This window comes from Panthera uncia, chromosome E1 (genome assembly GCF_023721935.1).
Source record: "Panthera uncia isolate 11264 chromosome E1, Puncia_PCG_1.0, whole genome shotgun sequence".
Lineage (NCBI taxonomy): Eukaryota > Metazoa > Chordata > Mammalia > Carnivora > Felidae > Panthera > Panthera uncia.
In genome coordinates this window covers 10,644,677-10,665,912 of record NC_064814.1, presented here as the reverse complement: position 1 = coordinate 10,665,912, position 21,236 = coordinate 10,644,677, and the positions used below count along the sequence as shown (strand labels likewise).

General features: G+C 38.3%; 1 protein-coding gene across 2 annotated transcripts; it reads left to right on the top strand.

Moving 5' to 3' along the window:
* The first annotated feature begins 134 nt into the window (after positions 1-134).
* On the top strand, positions 135-19,542 carry SMARCE1 (SWI/SNF related, matrix associated, actin dependent regulator of chromatin, subfamily e, member 1). Of its 2 annotated transcripts, XM_049636012.1 has the most exons (11): positions 228-312; positions 2,313-2,364; positions 2,538-2,581; positions 5,545-5,649; positions 10,609-10,689; positions 11,864-11,995; positions 12,256-12,427; positions 15,423-15,595; positions 16,356-16,457; positions 17,090-17,300; positions 19,267-19,542. In XM_049636012.1, exons 2-11 carry the CDS (start codon positions 2,358-2,360, stop codon positions 19,473-19,475), a joined length of 1,236 nt encoding a protein of 411 aa, XP_049491969.1. In that variant the 5' UTR covers positions 228-312; positions 2,313-2,357; the 3' UTR covers positions 19,476-19,542. The 2 variants fall into 2 exon arrangements, with proteins under 2 accessions (XP_049491970.1, XP_049491969.1); XM_049636013.1 differs by lacking the exon at positions 2,313-2,364 and having other exon boundaries at positions 135-312.
* Positions 19,543-21,236: the final 1,694 nt, after the last annotated feature.

Below are 21,236 nucleotides of genomic sequence, written 5' to 3'. Positions count from 1 at the left end.
CCGACCGGGCCTCGGCCGCCGCCGGGCCCCTCCGCCCACTTCGCCGTGACGAATCGGCGCCAGGCCTGAAGAGTGCCCACATTCGGGGGGTTTGAGGAACGTTTGTGGCCTGAAAAAAAATCCCTGACTGGACCAAACACCACCGCGTCCTCACCTGGAGGTTTCCTTTTGCAAAAGAGTCGGGTGAGGGCTGGAAAGCAATTAAGAAGAGTGTGGAAAGTGCGAGTGCGGACGCTCCGGACGCGAGGGGCGGGGCGTGCGCGGGACAAAGGAAAACGAGGCCGGAGCTACGGGCGCTTTTTCTGCCCGCGGGTGAGTGTTTCCGACTGGGCCCGATGGGGTCGGGAGGGTGGCGAGTCGCGGTGTCCCTGCTTGGCTGGACCTCGAGTTCCCGGGGGTTGCTGAGGTTCAGGCTGGGCCGCGGGGCCGGAGCTGGGGGCCGGTTGCGGCCTCCTTGAGGCCTAGCGGAGCCGGAGCCGGGAGGGAGGTCTATCTCGGGCCCCTCCTCGGCGGCAAGATTTGCCCCTGCCACTAGCCCCGCCAAACTGGTCAAGGCACCCATGCATTCCCTTCTTTAGTGGAGTTGCTGGTGAAGTGCCTTCTCTACAACAACCTAAAGGAAACGACCTCAGGGGAAGCCCTGGGGCAAGCCAAGCCCTTGGTCCCTCCCCCCCAGGAAGGTGGTTTCCCCTTGTTTCGGCAACGACCGAGGAACTTGTGGCTTAGAGTGGAGAGCGAGAGCTCTGAAACAGTTTGGCCTGGTTTTGAATCCCGGCTCTGGCACTTCCTGGCTGTGTGGCTTTAGACAAGTTACTTAAACTCGCCGAGACTCCCATTATTCCGGTGTAAAGTAGGTTATCAATACATACCTCGTAGGGTGGTTGTGACCATGAACCAAAATAAGTGATAAGCCTGCCCCGTATAAAGTGTTCAACAAATAGCTAGTATTTTATGCCAGGCACGGGGGATGGATCCAGTGGCAGACAAATGTACAAGCTCACGCTTAGAATTTATAGTAGCAGACGAGAGCAATAATTTAAAAATATTAACAATAAAATGTGATGTACCAGGGAGCTTTGCCAATTATTGTCAGGGATCCCCGCAGCAAGGCCTTCTGGATGTTGACAGTCCCTCCACCCACACCCCACCCACTCCCTAATGTGAGCGGAAGGAAATCTATGTGCACCGGAGTCCATGGATTCTGCCCCTTCCTTAAGAGGGAGAGACCCAGGTTGGGCCATTGAAAAATTTCTTTCCACACAGTCCTCTTATTCCTTATGCTCCAGGGAATTCCCTTAAAATGTAGAATAGAAGCAAAAGCATCATGCTTGTTTTCACGTAATGTTCCATGAAAGTATTCCAGTAGTCATAGAAGTTATTTGCTTCTTTTTTAAAAATGAATGCTTGTCTCTTTGTACACATCGTGTGTGATGTATTTTGATGTGAGGAACAAGCTCACGCGTGTATGGTCTTGTTCTGAGCTGGTAATATTAGGACAAAATGCATTAAGAATTGAGCTAGGTGCTGGGACTGCAATAATGAGTTAGATGGTGTCTATTCCACAATCTAGCCATATTAACAGGTATGATACAATGTAATGAACAATATTATAGATCTGTAAATTGGATAGGAGTACAGATGAGGAAGCAATTCATTCTTCCCGGGTAATTTATCATGAAAGTTCCACTGTGGAGATAATATTTTGAAATGGGCTGTGAAGGGTTAATAAGAGTTTCTCAGGTAGACTCTCAAAGTTATTCCCAGGAGAGAGAAAGTTATTTGCCACCATTAGAGAGCGTAAAGCTCATGATCACACCAGTTACCTTTTGCGTTGCCTCCAGGAATAAAATGCTGCCTTGTTTTAATAGAAGTTGTTATTCTAAGAGGAAGGTAAAGCTGCTGTTCATCAGTGATCTGTCAGTATCTGGTAGGCCTTGTTGGGGTGGGCCCTGATAATACATCACATTTTATTGTCATTGTATTTTTATCAGTTTAATTAAATGTTCACATGGCATTAGCAATATGTTTTCCATGCAAGAGGTGGCCCAATATCATAAGAAGAAACTTGGAAGTCTATGTCTAATATTAATGCTAATATCCCCAGTAATTTGTTTTAGTTGTTTAATTCTGATGAGCCAAATGACCTATAAGAACTAGTTAAATATGCAGAAAATTGGATTATTAGAAGATAGTGTAATTTTACTAAGAAGTACCAATTTAAACTACCCTATTCTTTAGGGAAACATCTCTTATGCTTGCTGAGTTTTGATTCTCTTTTTTTTTTTCTTTTTTTTTTTCTTTTTTTATTTTAGTGTCTCAGATTCATTCTTAAGGAACTGAGAACTTAACCTTCCAAAATGTCAAGTAAGTTTCATTTTTTATATTTATCAATCTATTAATAAGAGACTAATGCCCTAGCAAATGGGAATTCCAAAATACTCTCATTTTTTTTCTTCAAAACAGGACCATTGGTAGTTTTGTTGCATAGTATTATATCTCAGTTGTTTACAAGAAGTTATTTATTTTCTTTCAAACAGAAAGACCATCTTATGCCCCACCTCCCACCCCAGCTCCTGCAACAGTAAGTTTTAATTTTCTTGTTAATGTAATAGCCAAGTCTGGCCTTGATACAAAAACCCAGATGTCTTCCAGTGACAGTCACTCAGTCATCACAGCAACAGGATGAAAAATTCAGCCAAAAAACAGCACTTCCTACTAAATAAAATAACTCTTTGCATCTTACCTTGAACCAACCCCAACATTTAAAGAAACATACTGCTGAAATTCCAACCTCCTATGCTCAGTTCTTTTTTTTAATGGGAAATAAATGATAAGTTTAACACCTCTTTCTAGTTAATCTGTCAAGACTCTTAAAAGTTAATATTGAGTGAATGCTCATTCTGCCATTTGTTATTATTTTTAAACCTAACCTTCAAGTGGTTACATTTTTCTCTCCTTGTTTATATATAATTTTCATATTAAATCAAATAGTGAAGCTTCCAGTTCTATAATAACACTCATTGTAAATGTTTATTTTTCAAGCTGTTTAAGTAAGGATTTCATTATCCGTGGGTCAGATCCTGCCTATTGAATGTTTCAAAGTTTCTAAATACTTGTGAACTAGGTTTTTCACCCAACAAGTTCTGGCCCAGCTTGGACAGCATGTAAAATAATCATCCAATCCACAAAACAGATATAACAGGAACTGTTCAGGCCTTGCTGAAATGGATTCCTTGTTGGGTTTTTTTTGTTTGTTTGTTTTTGTCTTAAAAAACAAAACAAAACACTGTTAACATTGACCATAGCCTACAAAAGCAATTCTTTAACAGCTGTCAGCCCTCCTTCCTTACCCCTTAGCCCCAAAATTTCAGGCTAGACTACTAATTAGGTCCTTGTGTAATTTTTTTCTCCACTCCATGACTCTTCTTACTAACCCTCAGATGTATGCTTTAGTTATGTTTATCAACAATTTGTTTTTCCTAAGATACTTCTTAAAAGAGATACCGTATCTCATGGTCTCATTTCCATTTATGTAACATACAATTTCAGAAGTTACTTCCAGTACTCTTAAAGTCCTGTGTTTGGTTTGTTTTCTTTCTTAAATCAAAGAACATTTCTTATGACCATCTCCTTGGCACTCTGCTAGTGGTTATACAGGTGGAGTTGAACAGTTGAGATTCCTGACCTCAAAGAGCTAACCATGTACTTCAATTTTGGAAATGGTATAATTGTAATGTTTTAGTTTTGATTTTTTTTAATTCCCTTACTTAATTTTCTTACATTGTGATTCTCATTCTTTATGCAACCTTTGAAGATGTCATTTTGACGTAAATATTGCCTCTGACACTGTATAATCTCTTGAAGACAAAAACTTGATTTTTTGAGATAACAAAAATAGCTCGAAAACCAAGTGTCCCCTTATGACTTCTCAAATGTAGAAAGGGATTTTTTTTTTTTTTTTTTTTTTTGGCCTTTCTTTAGTCCTATTTCTGTACCATTGTAATTTCACATTGACACATAAAATACAGAAGACTAGGGATTAGGACATCCAACAGAATGGATATGAAATGAATTATCCTCCTTCCTTTTCTTTTTTTTCCATTACCTATTTACCATCACCACCACCACCACCACCAATACCACCACCACCAATACCACCACCAATACCACCACCACCCAAATGTACCACTCCAAGTAACATACACTTCTTTTGTGCCTTTGATACTTCATCTGTGTTTTGCCTACTTAAATATGCTTAATTTGCGTCTTTTATACCTATACAGACTAGAATTGCTCAGTTGTTCTCCTAAAGAGTTGCAAATGTAATATCTGCTTGAATATCTTTCTTTTGGACACTTAGGATATGTGTAGCGGCATGTTTTAGAAAATTGTGTTTATAACAGCTTCAGCTTAGTTGGGGTGTGTTAAGTGTATTTTACATTCTACACGTGAAGACTAATATTGTTAATTGCATGTTAAAATTAAATTAGTTGTTTTGATTGAGTTTCATTAGGTTAAATACCCTACTTTTGGTTTCTCTTTGCTACATCCTTTTTATGCATTCTACCTTGATTCTCATGAACATCGGATGTCATTGTTTTAACCATGAGGGCACTACTGTCTAAGAGCCCGTTTGTGATTACATCAACATACAATTCAAAAAGAAAAATTCCATTGCTGCAGTGAGCAGCTGTGTTTTGAAAGGGTCAGAGCTATCAAGAAACTAGATGAAAAAGGAGAGTTCAAGTCTGTCGACTAGAAAAGTAGTTTGCATTAAAACTAAATGCAGAAAGTGTTCATGATTGACCTCTGGGTGATGGATCAAAGAAGAGATGGAAGAGAAAGTCTAAAAAAGAAAGACTGGGTTGAAAAGATGAGATAGCACCCCAGAATTAAATCCATGCATTTCTTACAAGTCTTTGTTTTGAAATCATGTATGTGACATCCATTGAATCCCACATATGTTCTTTTCTATTGACAACTCTGGCTTCCTGATTTGAGTATCTTTTCATTTCTCACATTATATAGAATGATTTAAAACTGTCTTTGAAAACAATCCATTTCTTGTTTTTATTTGTTTTTAATAGATAAATACATTGGCAGCATCTACATAACTGTCAAATAAATCACATTTTGTTTTGCATGTAAAGTGTTTTCAGACTTCTAGTTTATCACACTTCAAGCCTTCCTATCTCAGACATGTATTGCTAAGTTGTTATGTTATTGACCATAAAGTAATCCTGAGTGTTTGACACACCTCAGTGTGTTGCTTATTTCAGAAAAATCACACACATTCTCACTCACAACAAACACCACTGGCCCCCCCGCAAAGAGGAAAAAAGGGAAGGAAGAAAGAAAGAAAGAAAGAAAAAAACACTTGCAGACTGGTTTCTCAATGAAAGAAAAAGAACAATTACAACACATCATTGCTTGTTTAAATTCAGGTTGCTTTTGCATGCCATATGCAGATCATTTTTCATTTCTGTGTTTTCCTCGTTTGAGCTCATTTCTCATTCGTGTTTTTGTCTCATTTGTTTCCATCAGCAAATGCCCAGCACACCAGGGTTTGTGGGATACAATCCATACAGTCATCTCGCCTACAACAACTACAGGCTGGGAGGGAACCCGGGCACCAACAGCCGGGTCACGGTAGGAGAATCAACTATTACAGCATCCGGCAAACAACTGGATTTGACCAGAAATGCCTCCAGAGTTAGGTCCTTTTGAGTCATCAGCACAGCCATCTAAAACAATTTTTTTAACCTGGCTTTTTCAGTATTTTAAACATTCGTTGTACGATTGTACACTGGAAAAAAAAGTAGTGAGATCTGGATATGTATATAGAAGAAAAGAAGAATCCATTCTGTTTGGTGGTTGGTAGAGATAAAGCCCTGGGCACTGCTTATACTATATGTAGACAAACCTAGAATTTATTACAGCTAAAATACCCTTTTTGAGATAAAGAGTATCTTTCATTTAAGGTCATTGGCATCAAGCTCAAGGACTCAGTTTCTTAATAAAAGCCGGGCTTACGGACCTGAGCTTTTTTCGGTGGCCCACCAGTTTGAACTGCTACACATAATTGTTTGTCTTTTGGATTTAAGAGCTGACTTTCTGAGATTCATTTCTCTCCAGTTAAAAAGAGAAAAACATTTTCATATCACTTCAAAGAATTGCAGAATGCAAGTTGAATGTGCCAGACCATTTTGAAGTGCATTTATAATCCATAGGACAAGGGTATGATTTCTGTAACTGACGATGTTTCATTTAAATGATCAACTTAAGACACCCAAATTGGGTAATGTACTTCACATTTTCATTTTAGAATCATCTTAAACTACAGTCAAAGAAGCTTAAGTACCAAAGAAAGATAAATGTGAAAATGATTTACCAAAAGTAAATAAAAATAAATCCAAAAGCCAAATACCTACATACATTGGAATGTGGCATTGGTGAGAATTTTTACAACCCATAATGGCTGTAAAATTTTTAATACTTGGTTTTTGTTTGCTGTATTCATAAATAATTGAATTAATGTGACTTCAAAAGAGCCCTCTCACCCTGTAGTCAAGCTAGAGCAGAAAGCTTGTAACTATCAAACTGTATGTCTATCTTGGTAAGCATATTGCTTAACTTGATAGTTTTGTTTGTCTAAATTTTTCATTGTTTCTGCATAATTTGTACTTCATAAGCATATCAAGTTTTATGTGCCATGCATATTTCATGGTATCTGGAAAGAATTTTGACAAGTGTGTGTATGTATGCATTTCACAATGCATACAGTTTTTATGTGCATCGGTACGTGTTTTTCCCTGGCCTAAATGTGTTTCACAGGTATAATGGGTGGCAAGGTTATCCAATGATAAAGAACATTTAATTTAAACAAGGAGCAGAATCAATTTTGGATCATTCATGTTAATGCAGAAAATTATTCATGGGGAGTGAACAAGAGAATGATTACATTTTAATAGCTCTATACAGTCAGCTCTTGATTATCTATGTTAATGGCATAGAAATGGTGATAAGTGTAATATTAGAATCATTTGTATTTCAGTTTGTATAAGCATTTTGTTCCTAACTTGGATGTATCTGCGGGAATTCTCTGTTAATAAAGAGAGATCATTCAGTAGGAAAAGGAAAGGTCACTCGCTGTCTCAGGGCCTGTGAGTCAATGATCTGTTTCTCATTCCCTCTTGGAGATGTTAGAACCCAGCATTTGCATTGGGCACTAGTTTCCGGGTCGATTAGTGCAGGAGGGTTGTTGGGCATAGAAAATTTAGTATTTTGCTTCTTTGTGGTGGTTTTCTTGGTATCATTGTCCTCTCAACACCAGATTGAAGTGTAATCAAACTGCTTGCTAGACTTAACCTTGAAGGGCCTAGAAACTGAAGGGTTTCAGCCTGTGTTAACCCCAGCCCCTTCAACTTTTAGTCTTCTCTCCTTTAGGTCACTGAATTGCTGTCTAAGAAAATTAGTTATGCCTGAAGTTTCATACACCTTTTTTGTATATCTAACTTAAGCTTTGTTATGACTTAATAGATCTGATTTTGACCATGATAAAAGTGTTTTATTTTCAAATGACCCCAATTATGTGTTACCTTTTTTTTTTCTCCCCTTTTTGGCTCTTAGTTGGTATTATTGTTTGCAAATAGTCTTAAGTCAGTGATTTGAAGGAATGATTCTGTGAAACCCCATCAAGTAGCTTCCTTTAGGCTCTACAGAACATCTGGTTTCCCTGGTGACTCTCATGCACTTGAATGGTTTTGAGACTATATGCAGTGTGTTGAAACCTCTTGGAGCACCAGTGACAGCTGTGAGATGGAATCCATTCCTAGTCAGTCCTTCTTCCCGAAGGTGATTAGCATGCTCTTAAGTACAGGTGTGAAACCAGGTAGAGACAAGATGTTAAACACAGCTTATTTCTGTACTGCAATGGAAATTCCATCCTAGAAGGAAACCCTTAAATGAGACCCTGCCAGAGAAAGCAGGGAATTGGAAGAAACAACAATAAAATCTCTTGAGTGGCCAAAATAGATTTCATAAAATTATGGTGATTCCCAGGAATTACTCTCATGTGAGCACAGTTGTGACAAGCATAGTCACACAGTTACTTTCCCCAACTCATTGCCAGTTAGAAAATGTAAAGGTGGACAGTTGCGGTTAGAGGTAGCTTTCTTGATAGAAACACGTGAAAAAACCCTCCAAAAGCATAACCACTGGGCCATTTGGTAAAGGGGCCAGCAGCTTTTCACTCCTCAAGCTAGAGGACTACAGGAAAGCAGGGGTTGTTTCTAATGGACTCTTCTCAAAACAAGGTTAAAGTGTCTTAAGTGCAAACTGGTTTTGTGTGTGTGTGTTTTTTCTTTAAGAGTAATGTTTAAGGCATTGTAGAAGTCTGCTGAGATGGCAAATAAATTAGGGATGTTTAGTGATATAAATCTTCAGTGTCCTGAAAACCTGCTAGAATTTAACTTTGTGATTCTTGTTTTGGGTTTTCTTTTGTTTGTATTTATAAATTGACTATCATTGTAATGAAAATACAGCCTCAGTATGTAGACGATTTAGGTACCTTCCTTTGGAAGAAAGGAGGAGAAATAAGCAAATCCATTAATATTATCAAATGTGGTTCTCTGAAAAGTAATCAGAGCAAATATTACTAGAACTTGTTTTTAAAGTGTTTTAATTTGATATATTTAAACAGACCTTTTAGAATTCTTTCTCTTAAAAAAAAAAATCTGTGAGTGGCGGTCTACCAACTTCAGTTATTGGCATAATTCCAACTTTATTTGTAACCCACTTCATGGAATTCTGAAGATTTATGTTGGAGATGCTTTCTAATAACTTTATGAATGAAAAATCAGACCTTTGTGTGTCTTGCTCTGAACCCATGATTTAAGTTTAGCCTTGTAGGAGTTCCCTCACCCCTCGTTGAAACTGCTGCAGACCTGGAGACAGATCTTCTCTTACTGGCTGTTCAGATCACTGCTGTTTACAGTTTCTATCCCTTGTGGCTCACCTCCATTGCCCGCTGCTGGCTAAAACAAAACAAAACAGGGTCTGTCTGCATGGGCACCAGCATGAATTATTGTATAAATGTATAGGAGGAGTGGAAAGAAGAGTGGAAATCCTGCTTCAAAGGTGATATGCTTTCTAACAATTTCATGTATGAAGAAGCAGAGTTACTGAAAAATATATAAGGATGGAGGAAGACCCTCCTTGGAGGAGGAAGCATTGTTTGAAAACAGTGGAATTGGGGCACAGATACACTAATCTCTGAGCCTTGGACAAAAAATAAGGTTGTAATTGATGTCCCAACTCAAAAGAGGCGTTTGTCCAGGGTTTTATCATAACAACTGAAGGGCAAGGGAACAAAATGTCACTAAGTCTCTTTATAAGGAGTTGCCAGTCTCTGTCTTTTGATAATTAGAGTGAAGCCAGCACCTCTTCCCCCTCCCCCAAGCCTGGCAAGGAGAATCAATATCAGTTGTCTCCTAGAAACTGGGGGGAAATATATGATTCGGCCATGATTAATTTATTCTGGGTCCTACATCAAATGTAGTCATATATGTTAAAATGAAAATAAGTTCAGAAAGAAACACTCTTGGATTGGAGTTATCTGGGGTGCTCACTAGAAGCTCTTTGGTATCTCTTGCCTAGATATTAGCCCATAGAATGAACCAATCTCTCATTTTTTCTGCTTTGGTTTTTTTTTTCTCTAACTCACTTTTTCTTCTCTAGCTCACCTTTTTCTTTACCTTTTTAAAAAATATTTTGTCTTTCCTCTTGTTTTCATTTTTCTTTGTTCCCACCAACCCCAAAATTTTTAAATCGATATAAGGTAAGGCCTCAGAAATAACTTAATTGGGCCCTGTGTCTGCCATTTCTCTGTTCCTGATAACTTATTTACTCCGGCACTGTTATTACGACTCAGGACAAGAAAAGGCATGACTTTAGTTTACGCTTTTGGATCCCCTCAATACAAACCACTAGATACAGACAGAACCTTAAGAAAAATAAAATGTCTAGTCCTGATAAAGGAAATAAGGGTTGTTGTTTTTTTCTGTTTTTGAACCTAGGAGGTAGTTTTTGTAGGGGTGTCATTCATGTGGGGGTGCAGTGTATTCCTGAAGCTGTCCGAGTAGATACAAAGCCCCCCTCAGACTGTGAGTGTGGTAAGTGCTGAAAGAGCCCAGACTCGGGCAGATAATCAAGTGTTGACTGTATGTGTAATGGTAAATTAAGCACAACAAAAGGGTGCTAGGTAATGTCCTAACATGGGACATGTGATATGTAACTCTATATTTTTGATGTATGGATTATTATGTAATACTTTGTTTGTTCTTACAGCCAGGTTGTCAAAGCAGTAGCAATAAACTGCTAAGTAAAATATTTTAAAATTTTGTGCCTAAAGTCATTTTCTTTATTTTCTTTTGATGTGAACATTTCTGAATTTGCAGTGATAGCTATTTTCAGTGGAGAAAATATAAGAATCTTGTATCCATGGACGAGTAGAAGAAAGGCGCATTAGAATTTGTTAAGGGACTCTCTTTTCATTTTGCTGGTGAACTACTTGCGATTGAATAATGAATATATTTAACTCTTTTGTAGGCCTCCTCTGGTATTACGATTCCAAAACCCCCAAAGCCACCAGATAAGCCGCTGATGCCCTACATGAGGTACAGCAGAAAGGTAGGTGCCCAGGAGCCAGAGGGGAGTGAGGACTGCTGTCTTTGCTTGTTTGCTTTCCATCACATTTCATAATGGCTTAGCCAGTTTTTCTGTGCACAGAGGGAAGGATAAGGAATTGCAGTTTTTAAAGAACTTAGTTCTGATTTCAGAATTCCAGAACTAAAATCCAACAAGAATAACATGATTAAATAAAAATGGTTTAAATCCAGAAGGTAATGTTATGTAGCCAATATATAGTCTTTTGGAGAAATTCAGTGACGTGAGAAAAGTGTGAAGTGAAAAAAGGAATACAGGACTACATCTGTTTATTTGTGTCATATTTTTTATTAAAACAGTGGCAGCTATATGTTAGTTTGAAGGAAAAAAAGCCCAGAAGGCAGTAGTTGTCTCCAAACAGTGTAAGCTTATGGTAATTTTTATTTTCTTTACATTTCTTAAATTTTCCCACATGTTTTTATTTTGTTCTGTTTAGTTCCATTTGGTGACAAACCTATATTCTCTTAAAATGACAAACACAGCCAGTGTCTTTATTAATGACAAGAACATTTAGCATATTTGCCACTATTTAGAAATTTTGGGTCATAATTACTGTACATGTATTTGAAGATAAGGTCTGTTGTGTTAGCAGATTAACCACTTTCCTTCTAAATTCTGTGAACCTTTAAAGAGACAGAGACTGTTACTGGGTTAGTTCATCTGAACTGTTAACAGTGATCGGAGATGTCTGAGATCTGCTGTGTATTAATCCAGCAGAGTATAGATGAAATGAGATTGGCCAGCTATTGATAATTGTTGCAGCGGGCTGATCAGAACACAGGAGTTTAATACAATTCCCTCTGCTTTTGTTCATGTTTAAAAGTTTCTGTATTGGGGTGCCTGGGTGGCACAGTCGGTTAAGCGGCCGACTTCGGCTCAGGTCATGATTTCGCAGTCCGTGAGTTCGAGCCCCGCGTCGGGCTCTGTGCTGACAGCTCAGAGCCTGGAGCCTGTTTCAGATTCTGTGTCTCCCTCTCTCTGACCCTCCCCCGTTCATGCTCTGTCTCTCTCCGTCTCAAAAATAAATAAACATTAAAAAAAAAAATTTTTTTTTTTTTTAAGTTTCTGTATCAAAAAGTATTGTTAAAGGTCTATATTTTTAGGCATCAATACTGAAATTTCATGTTTCCTTTTTAAGGTCTGGGACCAAGTAAAAGCTTCCAACCCCGACCTAAAGTTGTGGGAGATTGGCAAGATTATTGGTGGCATGTGGCGAGATCTCACTGATGAAGAAAAACAAGAATATTTAAACGAATACGAAGCAGAAAAGGTAGAATGGGGACCACAGCGGGATGGAGACAATATAAAATGCATAAACATTTGCTTGTTGTATAGAAAAGAAACAAAAGATCTAATCAGCTAAGTCTGCACTGTCTGTCTGCCTGGGTCAAGTCCCTTAATTTTTCTACGCTTCAGACTCCTTGTCTGTAAAAAGGAAATCATTTTATCTTTTGATATTCGAATGAGATAAAGGTATTCATATAACCTGTAATATGTGAATTATAAAACTGAAAAACATTTGAATTTCAGATAGAGTACAATGAATCTATGAAGGCCTATCATAATTCCCCCGCATACCTTGCTTATATAAATGCAAAAAGTCGTGCAGAAGCTGCTTTAGAGGAAGAAAGTCGACAGAGACAGTCTCGCATGGAGAAAGGAGAACCTTACATGAGCATTCAGCCTGCTGAAGATCCAGATGGTAAAAAAAAAAAAAAAGTGGGGTTTTGTTTATGCATTCTCTGAGAAGTAAAATTACAAGGAATCTTTTAAGTTTGTTTTTATTTCCTATCCTAAATGGAAAACAAAGCATACTTAAGTGCCATTTCAGTATTTTCATTAATTATTTTAAGATCTGTGTATGAATTTCCCACAAGAAAAAGATATCTTTGTTAGTGCAGAAAATAGCAAAAACTATTTATTGTTTATCAGAATGTTTATACTCAGAATGCAGGAAAGGTTTTTGAGTCAGAATTTTGCCTTACCTGCTTTTAAAGAGCTGAATGCCTTCTTATGTCCTGTTTTCTTATTGGTTCCTTAAGCTTGCTGAATTAAAGGCTCTTAAGGGAGAAGGTTACTGAGTGGGTAGAAGTATTATAAATTTGTTTGCCATTTAATTCAGAAATCCAACATAACTCATGGTGACACGTGAGGGAACACATACAAATTTTATGCACATGTACAAATGTATACACATACAAATAGCAGAGCTTCCTGATGGGCAATCTGTGACTAGGTTGCAGGCGTACAGATTAATCCCGGGTTCTCCACAGCCAGGCAGGGTCTGACACTGCAAGGAGCCTCAGAGTTGGCCTCCTGCAGCTATGAGCATTCTCCTCCACGAATCAAGCCTGCTGTACAAATAACATTTTCTCCCTGTGTGGCTGTGATGTGGAAAAGGCCAGAAGCTCTAGCTACAAGTAACAAAAACATCAAGAAAATAATTTAAGATCCCATAGTGGTAACAAAGAGGAAGCTTGTAAGAACTTTAAAAATAACATTGAGGGAGGAAGCAATAATGTCACCTAAACACAATGAATAAACATATACCCAGAAGGAGAGGAAAAACAATGGTTTTTTAAAAGAATGGACTGGGATATTGATAGATATTCACATAAATACAGAGTAGAATAGAATACTGTAAATAATAATAATAGAGTAGAATACAGACTAGGAACAATGCCTAGTGTTAAACTCTGTTTAACAGAGTCAGCAGTGCTTAGGACACACTAGCAAACACAGACCAAAAATTACTCAGATTGGATGATTAATGCAAGAAAAACATACTGAACTAAAAAATAGAAGAAGATCCAGTCTACAAATAATTGAAAAGATGGTGAGGGTTCAGTATAAGAGTACACGGAAGCCACAAGTAGAAACAGTTAACAGTCTTTGTTAGGTGAAAGGTGGCTGCATGAACATCGAGCAGGATTGCAGAGATTCATTCAGAAACAGTCTTCAAAAGATCTCTTCTCTGTTCCTCAGACTTTGGCCCATTATGTTTTGTAAGTTTAAGATAGGAACTTAAAGCTGCTGGTAAGAAAGTAAGGTGAAAATAAAGATGCCAGGATAAGAATAACTTTAGACCTTGGACTTATGCCCCTGAACTGAGTAGAAAGAGGAAGGTTTGGGAGGTGAGGATGAGCATCAGGCCAAGAGAAGGGTGGTCCCTGTGAGCACAGCAGCTGCCAGCTTCTGTTACAGAGAAGGCATACACAGTTTCCACACAAAGCAGTGAAAGGTTTTTTAAATGGCATTTAGAGAATATTCATGAGATCAAGTAAATAGCTGGAAATTAGAAAATAACCAGAAAATATAAGCCTACTCCTTCCCCCCAAAAAACCCAAATTAGACAACTAGAAGTGGCAGGAAAGACAAGTCTAGATTGCTAAGACTTGATTTCCCCTCCAAGTGATCAACACTGGCTCCAAGTAATGAAAGAAAACATCAAAAAGCAAATACATATATATAATTTAGAGGTAGCACGAATATACCATGTATAATCTCAAGTGTGAATATGGAAAACTTCCTTAACAAATAGAAAAGGTCACAATCTTTTTAAATAGTATTCTTTCTTTCAGTAGTTTTAATTTTAGAAGTATATGTCCTAAAGAAATTACTCGAAAGGAGACAGAAAGTAATTTGCACAGCAGTTTGTAGCACTGGTATTATGATGATGGGCATTTTAGGAACTACTTGATTACCAAATGATAACGGAGGTGCTGAACTGTGATAGAGCCACACAATTCGGGCCTCTAGCAAAGTTTCCTAAACCATGGTCCCTCCACCTTTGGTGGGCCACTAAGATAGTTTAGGTGGGTTGGAGAGGAACTTCTATTTTAATGTGTATTGCTTTAGAGGGAGCTTTTTTTTTTAAGTGAGTTAATTTAAATAAACATGTTAAATAAAAATAGTACAGATTATTATCAGGTATGTCCAAAATCATGGAGGTGATAGAGCAAGGGTTGAGAAGAAGGAAATACTGTTTCATAGCTATTAAAGATAAGCATATGAGCCTGATCCATACTATATATGTATGAACTTGAGTGAATGAAAACAAAGTAATAGCTTTACAGACTGGCAACAACTATATTTGTATGTGGATTAATAAAAGTAAAATTTGGTATTAAACATTCATTTCCTATAAAATTACTTTAGGGCTTTAATGGTTTTTTAATCGAATGAAATGTATATGCTGGTCTGGGAAACAGTATTGCTAGAGATAATGTTTTCTCCGCGGTGGGCATTTTCATTATTTTACTATTGAAATTAAACAGAGACAAAGACACTGCCCGGTTCAGATGTTGTCATTAGGTGTAAATGCCTTAAATTACTACCAAGAAAGTGAACCATTCAGCAGCATTTCACTTTTGCTGTAACATGCAGCCTTCCCGTTGATGGATTTCCAGGCCAGAAGACACATGGCTATCTCATTTGTGTTTCAACCAAATCCTTCTAGACACATATCATCACTTAAAGATTTTGTGAGAAAAACCAATACCTTGGCCAGTGAACATGTTAAGTCCTCTGTATGACTTTTATCACGTGACTGCCCCGGTGCTCCCACAATGCCCTTGTTAGGCCCCATTGTTAGACCAGTGAGGGCCATGGCTCCTTGGTAATAAAGCATTAACATTGTTACTCTCCTGTTTATGGTTACTGGTGACCTCATTTCCAGAACATCTTGTTTATTCCAGATTATGATGATGGCTTTTCAATGAAGCATACAGCCACCGCCCGTTTCCAGAGAAACCACCGCCTCATCAGTGAAATCCTTAGTGAGAGTGTGGTGCCAGACGTTCGGTCAGTTGTCACAACAGCTAGAATGCAGGTCCTCAAACGACAGGTCCAGTCCTTAATGGTTCATCAGGTAAAGTCACAAACTGTTTGTTATAATAAGTTGGGCCTGTGTCACAGACCCCCAGTGGCGTGATTCTATACCATGCAGCGGTATGCCTGTTAAGTATTTCTGTGTTCGTTGTAACCTGTTCCTGATTCGGAGAAGAGCTAGAGGAAACGGAGGTTTCCCAGGGATTTAATAAGTTGTTAAAACTGTAACAAAGACGCTTGTGATGGAAAGTATGTCCATTCAGGATTTTAAGACATCCTATCATCCTTTACTGCTTAACTAAATATTTTTTTCTGAAGAAATTAAGCCTGAAACAATATTCTTTAACAGCTACTTGTTAATTGTAATCATTCCTCTATACTGCATTTTTTGCTTTTAAGATCTTAGCTAGACACATTGTGTAATAAATGATTTAAATAAAAAATTCAAAATCTTTGTCACACTGTTAAAAAGTATAGACTACTACAGGGGTGCCTGGGTGGCTCAGTCAGTTAAATGTCCGACTTTAGCTCGGGTCATGTGATCTCATGGTTCGTGAGTTCGAGCCCCACGTTGGGCTCTGTGCTGACGGCTCAGAGCCTGGAGCCTGCTTCAGCTTCTGTGTCTCCACCTCTCTCTGCCCCTCCCCTGCTGGTTCCATTTTTTTCTCTCACTCAAAGATAAATAAACATTTTTTTAAAAAAGTATAGACCGCTACAAAATGAGATGTATTTCCTGTGTTTGACATTTGCTTTTGAGAAAGTAATTCAGTAATAAGAAAGCTGGATCCTGTGTCTTTCAGCGAAAACTAGAAGCTGAACTTCTTCAAATAGAGGAGAGACACCAGGAAAAGAAGAGGAAATTCCTGGAAAGCACAGATTCATTTAACAATGAACTTAAAAGGGTATCAATTTAATGTGTTCACTGTACTTTTTATCACTGTGTCTGTTATTGTTTTTCTCATTCTTTTTTCTAAAATAGTGTTTTTATTGAATGTTACTTTCAAATAGAATTAACTGTGCTATAACCAGTAAGATCTTTGTTTTATGAAATTATTCCCATTTTCTGGCAAAATTGCAGTGGGTTTAAAATATAAAAACACACACGTGCTAAGTCCGTAGACTCTGGACCCTCTGGTGTTTTAATTTAAACTCCTGCAATCATGAGTTTGTTTTCATTTTATTGAGATTTATTCATTAAATGTTTTCATGAAATGTAGTTTACAGTGTGTACTTTGTATTAAAACAAGTACATCTAATGTTAGGTAGCTTGAGATAAAAAATGGAAGCCTTGTATATAACCCAGTACTTTCAGCATCGCCTCCCCAACCGTTCTGCAGTCCTTAGGGTTACGTGGCTGCTTTCTTTTCCTGTAGACACAGAGTTTCAGAGCAGACCTAGAACCATGTTTTTTCCCTTCCTGTATACATGTACATAGTTCCTAGCCAAGAAAGCCCCCTTTTGAAATAAAATTTCTCTGGTTCAGAGATTGTAAGAAAAGAACATTAACTAAGAGAGTTTTCTCTCTTTCTGTTAGTTGTGCGGTTTGAAAGTGGAAGTGGATATGGAAAAAATTGCCGCTGAAATTGCACAGGCAGAGGAACAGGCTCGCAAAAGGCAGGAGGAAAGAGAAAAAGAGGCAGCGGAGCAAGCTGAACGCAGTCAGAGCAGCATGGTTCCTGAGGAAGAGCAAGCTGCCAGTAAGACCGAGGACAAGAAGGATGACGAGAGTGTCCCAATGGAGACAGGTGAGCTGCCAGTTGACAGCAAAGTGAATGTCAGGATTATTCTCTTTGTGATCTACACATTTCTCTGCAAATCTTAATCTCTGTCCTAGATTCAGCTAAAATGTTGGTGTCAACACAAAACAGCAGTGGGGCATTGGTGTTTAGTCTGGCTATTTGAGGTCTCAGGTATTTGCCCAGATCGAGGCATCATTTTCTAGCTTGGGAATATAAAGTATAATGATACAAAGGTTAGGATCCTGGCCCTGGAGTCAGACAGATCTGGGTCTGAACTCTTTCACCACCTGCTAGCATATGACTGGACAAATTATTTAATCACAGGTTCTTTGTGTAAGTACTCTGGTGCCAGCCTCTGAGAAGGAGTGCCCAAGGATAAATAAGAAAATGTATATAAAATCATTTAGTATTGGATTTGATGTAGTGTTGGCAGTCAGTATTTTAGCCTTTATTGCTAAAATGTGATTTGTGGTTGTTGCTTTTAAGGATCAGGGACACCTGCAAGGGACACCTGCAGGCCAAATCCTTTCCCACTGCCTATTGTCATAAATAAACTTTTTTGGAATATAGCCTTACCTGTGTGTTTACATGTTGTCTGGATGCTTTGGGGCCACCACAGTGTAGTTGAGTGGTTGCAGAGACTGCCTGGCCCATAAAACCTGAAATACTTGACTGTCTAGCCTTTACGGAGAAGACTTGTTGACCCCATCTGAGAAAAGTTCTTACTACCAAGCCTACTGCTTTTCCTGTTTAAAAGCATTTCTCAAAGCACAAAATAACATGTCAAACTCACATAAAATATTGATTAAATCAATTACTTGAAATTTTGAGATCGCCTCACCTTAGGTACTACTTTGACCCTGTCCCGTGCCCTGTGCAAACAGGACTGAGCTCAAAGTATCATGGGAAATACAGCTAAAGGCTCCCTGGACCATCATTGCAGAAGGGGGAGGGACAGTCTTCATACTTGGTATTCAGCTGACAGTTTCTGATTTGACATCAGGAAAACATTTCATGGAATATAGATCTCTTTACCAGATGTTTCTACAAGATCTAATTCAGCAGATTAGCATTTCAGATAGTCAGATTTTTAAGTTTCATTATCTGACTCTTTTTCTGCTTTGAACATATTTTTTATCTTAACAAATTTGGAGCATGAGCACATTTTTGTGGTTAAAGCAGGAGCTTGAGAATTAGGGTATGGAGTATGATTCTTTGCTTATTTTGCAAGTAGACAGAACACTCTGTCCTTTGCCTCTGTTCTGTCTATGAGTAGAGCATGCCTGTATAGTCTTTACTTAGATTTTATCCTTCTAGCTAAAGAAAAAGATGAAATTGAGAATATTAGAATAAAAACTTCGTGCTCTTAATTTCGTACAGAAAACAACCCAGCATGACATTTAACAAAGTACCTAAAATATCTCCCTTTTATCATTTCCACACCTGCTTTCTTACTAATTAAATCCAAAGCACTCCAGAACAGCATTGTCCAATGGAAATAAAATGTAAGTCGCTGTGTAATTGTAAATTTTCTAACGGCACTTTTTACAAGTAAAGCAGAACAAATGAATTAATATTAATAATATATTTATTTGTTTAACCCAGTATGTCTTGAACAAGATTTTAACATGTAATCAATATTTTTTTAAGTATGACTTTTTTACATTCCTTTTTCATACTAAGTTTTCAAAATCTGATGTGTATTTTATACCTGTAGCACATCTAAATTTAGAAGCTAAATTTTCATCAGAAACACTTGATCTGTATTTAGCTTTTGTAAATTTACAGCTAAAAAGTAGATTTGCAAACCCAAATTGTTTCAGGGGTGCTAACAGTTCCTCAGTCATGCTGGCTCTTAATATTACTCATGGTGAGCGGCTACCATGTTGGACGGTACAGCTCTAGACTGTCAGCATAATTAGAAGAATGAATTTGTGTCTTGGAACTAACAGTGACAGATGTGTGGTTACAGAGGAGACACACCTTGAAGAAGCGACGGAGAGCCAACAGAATGGTGAAGAAGGCACATCTACTCCTGAGGACAAGGAGAGCGGGCAAGAGGGGGTGGACAGTATGGCTGAGGAAGGGACCAGTGATAGTAACACTGGCTCAGAGAGCAACAGTGCAACCGTGGAGGAACCACCAGCAGACCCCACACCGGAAGACGAGAAGAAAGAATAAATGTTGCCTTGTTTTATGTGTTCTAAATACTTTTTTAAATGAAAAAAAGATGTTTTTTGAGTTTTAATGGTGTTATGTGGTTTGTGTATTAATATTTTTCTTGTCTATATCACACCACCAAATGCTTTTGGACCATTTAGCATCATGAGCCGAATGGCACAGTCACCTTTCTTAAGCCGTTGTGAAGATGGTTCCTTTCTTTGGGTCTTATTTCTAGCCCTCGACTACTGAAAGCCTCAGAATTTAAATTAATTGAGAAAACACCCACCTCTTTTAGAGAGTTCTCCTTTGATGCTGCACAATCCGACTCTTACGAATGCCTTCCTATAGCTCACTGGGGTGCTTACCAAAGCCATAGCTTTAAACCTCCCGGTCCCTGTCAACAGTCTCCTGAAAGTCCCCTTTCCTGTAGCCTTCCACAAAGAGTAGCTTCTTGAAAACGTTATCATGTATGAGTATGTATTTGTTCACTTACCCTTTTTTATTTTTAATCAATGTCACATACCAAGAGTTGTGTTAAGGAGTTGACTGCAACTGAGCTTGGGTCGTATTGATCCAGAAATAGTTTCCATAGGTAGAGTAGTTACCAGCTTCTGAAGTAGTCATTAAAGTCAACATGGCACATACACATTACGTGTACTGCTTTTTGTTATGATTAATATTGGGTGTGTTCTGATAAATTCATCCTTATTGTACAGGAAAAAAAAAATTACTTTTTTACCAAGTTTTCCAAAGACAGAATAGATCACAAAGCTTAAGGAATTGAATAGTCTTGCGGTGAACTAGACAACTTCAAAATGATTAGCCTATTTCCAGAAGGAAAACAGCTGGGAATTAAGTTCATCCACTTGGAATTGTTCTACAATAATCAAAACGTTCAAAACCTCAAGGCTCAGGATCCCATAGATCAGAGTCTACCTTTTTGATAAATTCTTAGTAAAGTCTTGGAGACTAGAAGAAAGATAGTTTGTGACACGTATGCGTCCCAAAAACTAGAGTAGATTTTTACTGAATAGTGGTATATCTGATGGTATATGTTTCTTAAAGGTCCAAATGTAATAAATAAGTGGAAAAAAATGTCTCTGTGTTTTTAATGCACTATTTTTATGCAAAGCAAATACTTTGTTACTGTGACATCAGGGAGTGGCCTCACACAGCCATTATAGATTTGCATCTTCAGGGCCCTTCTATCACCCAACGATGTCTGTAAACTGCTGCAGTAGCAAGTTCATTTGTACAAGACACTTAGAAAAATCCACCTCCTTATAGTCATGCCATATATAAAGGTTGGTCTTTGACTCTAAAAGGAAGTATGTTCCTACATTTAAAAAAATTTTTTAACATTTACTTATTTTTGAGAGAGAGAGTGTGCAAGCAGGGGAGGGGCAGAGAGAGACGGAGACACAGAATCCAGAGCAGGCTCCAGGCTCTGAGCTGTCAGCACAGAGGCTGACACGGGGCTCGAACTCACGGACGTGAGGTCAAGACCTGAGCTGAATTTGGACACAAGGGACTGAGCCACCCAGGCGCCCCTCTACATTTAAATTACCTTTGAAAAGGTGGGTAAATAAGCCCTCAACTTACATGGAGAAAACTCCATACGGACAGGACTTAATTCATAGTGATGTTTTTTATAATTTCCTGCTGTTGAGCTCACAGCACATAGTAACCACGGCTGACTCCACTCACTCAGGCGCCAGAGACTGAGAGGGGAAAGGAAGCTTGATACTGGGTGGGAACAACCCTCGATCTCTTTTTCTA

Coding starts and splice junctions, on each gene's coding strand:
- SMARCE1 (XM_049636012.1), top strand. Junction 11,996..12,255: donor ACGAATACGAAGCAGAAAAG/GTAGAATGGGGA, acceptor TTTGAATTTCAG/ATAGAGTACAATGAATCTAT. Junction 17,301..19,266: donor GAGTGTCCCAATGGAGACAG/GTGAGCTGCCAG, acceptor GTGTGGTTACAG/AGGAGACACACCTTGAAGAA.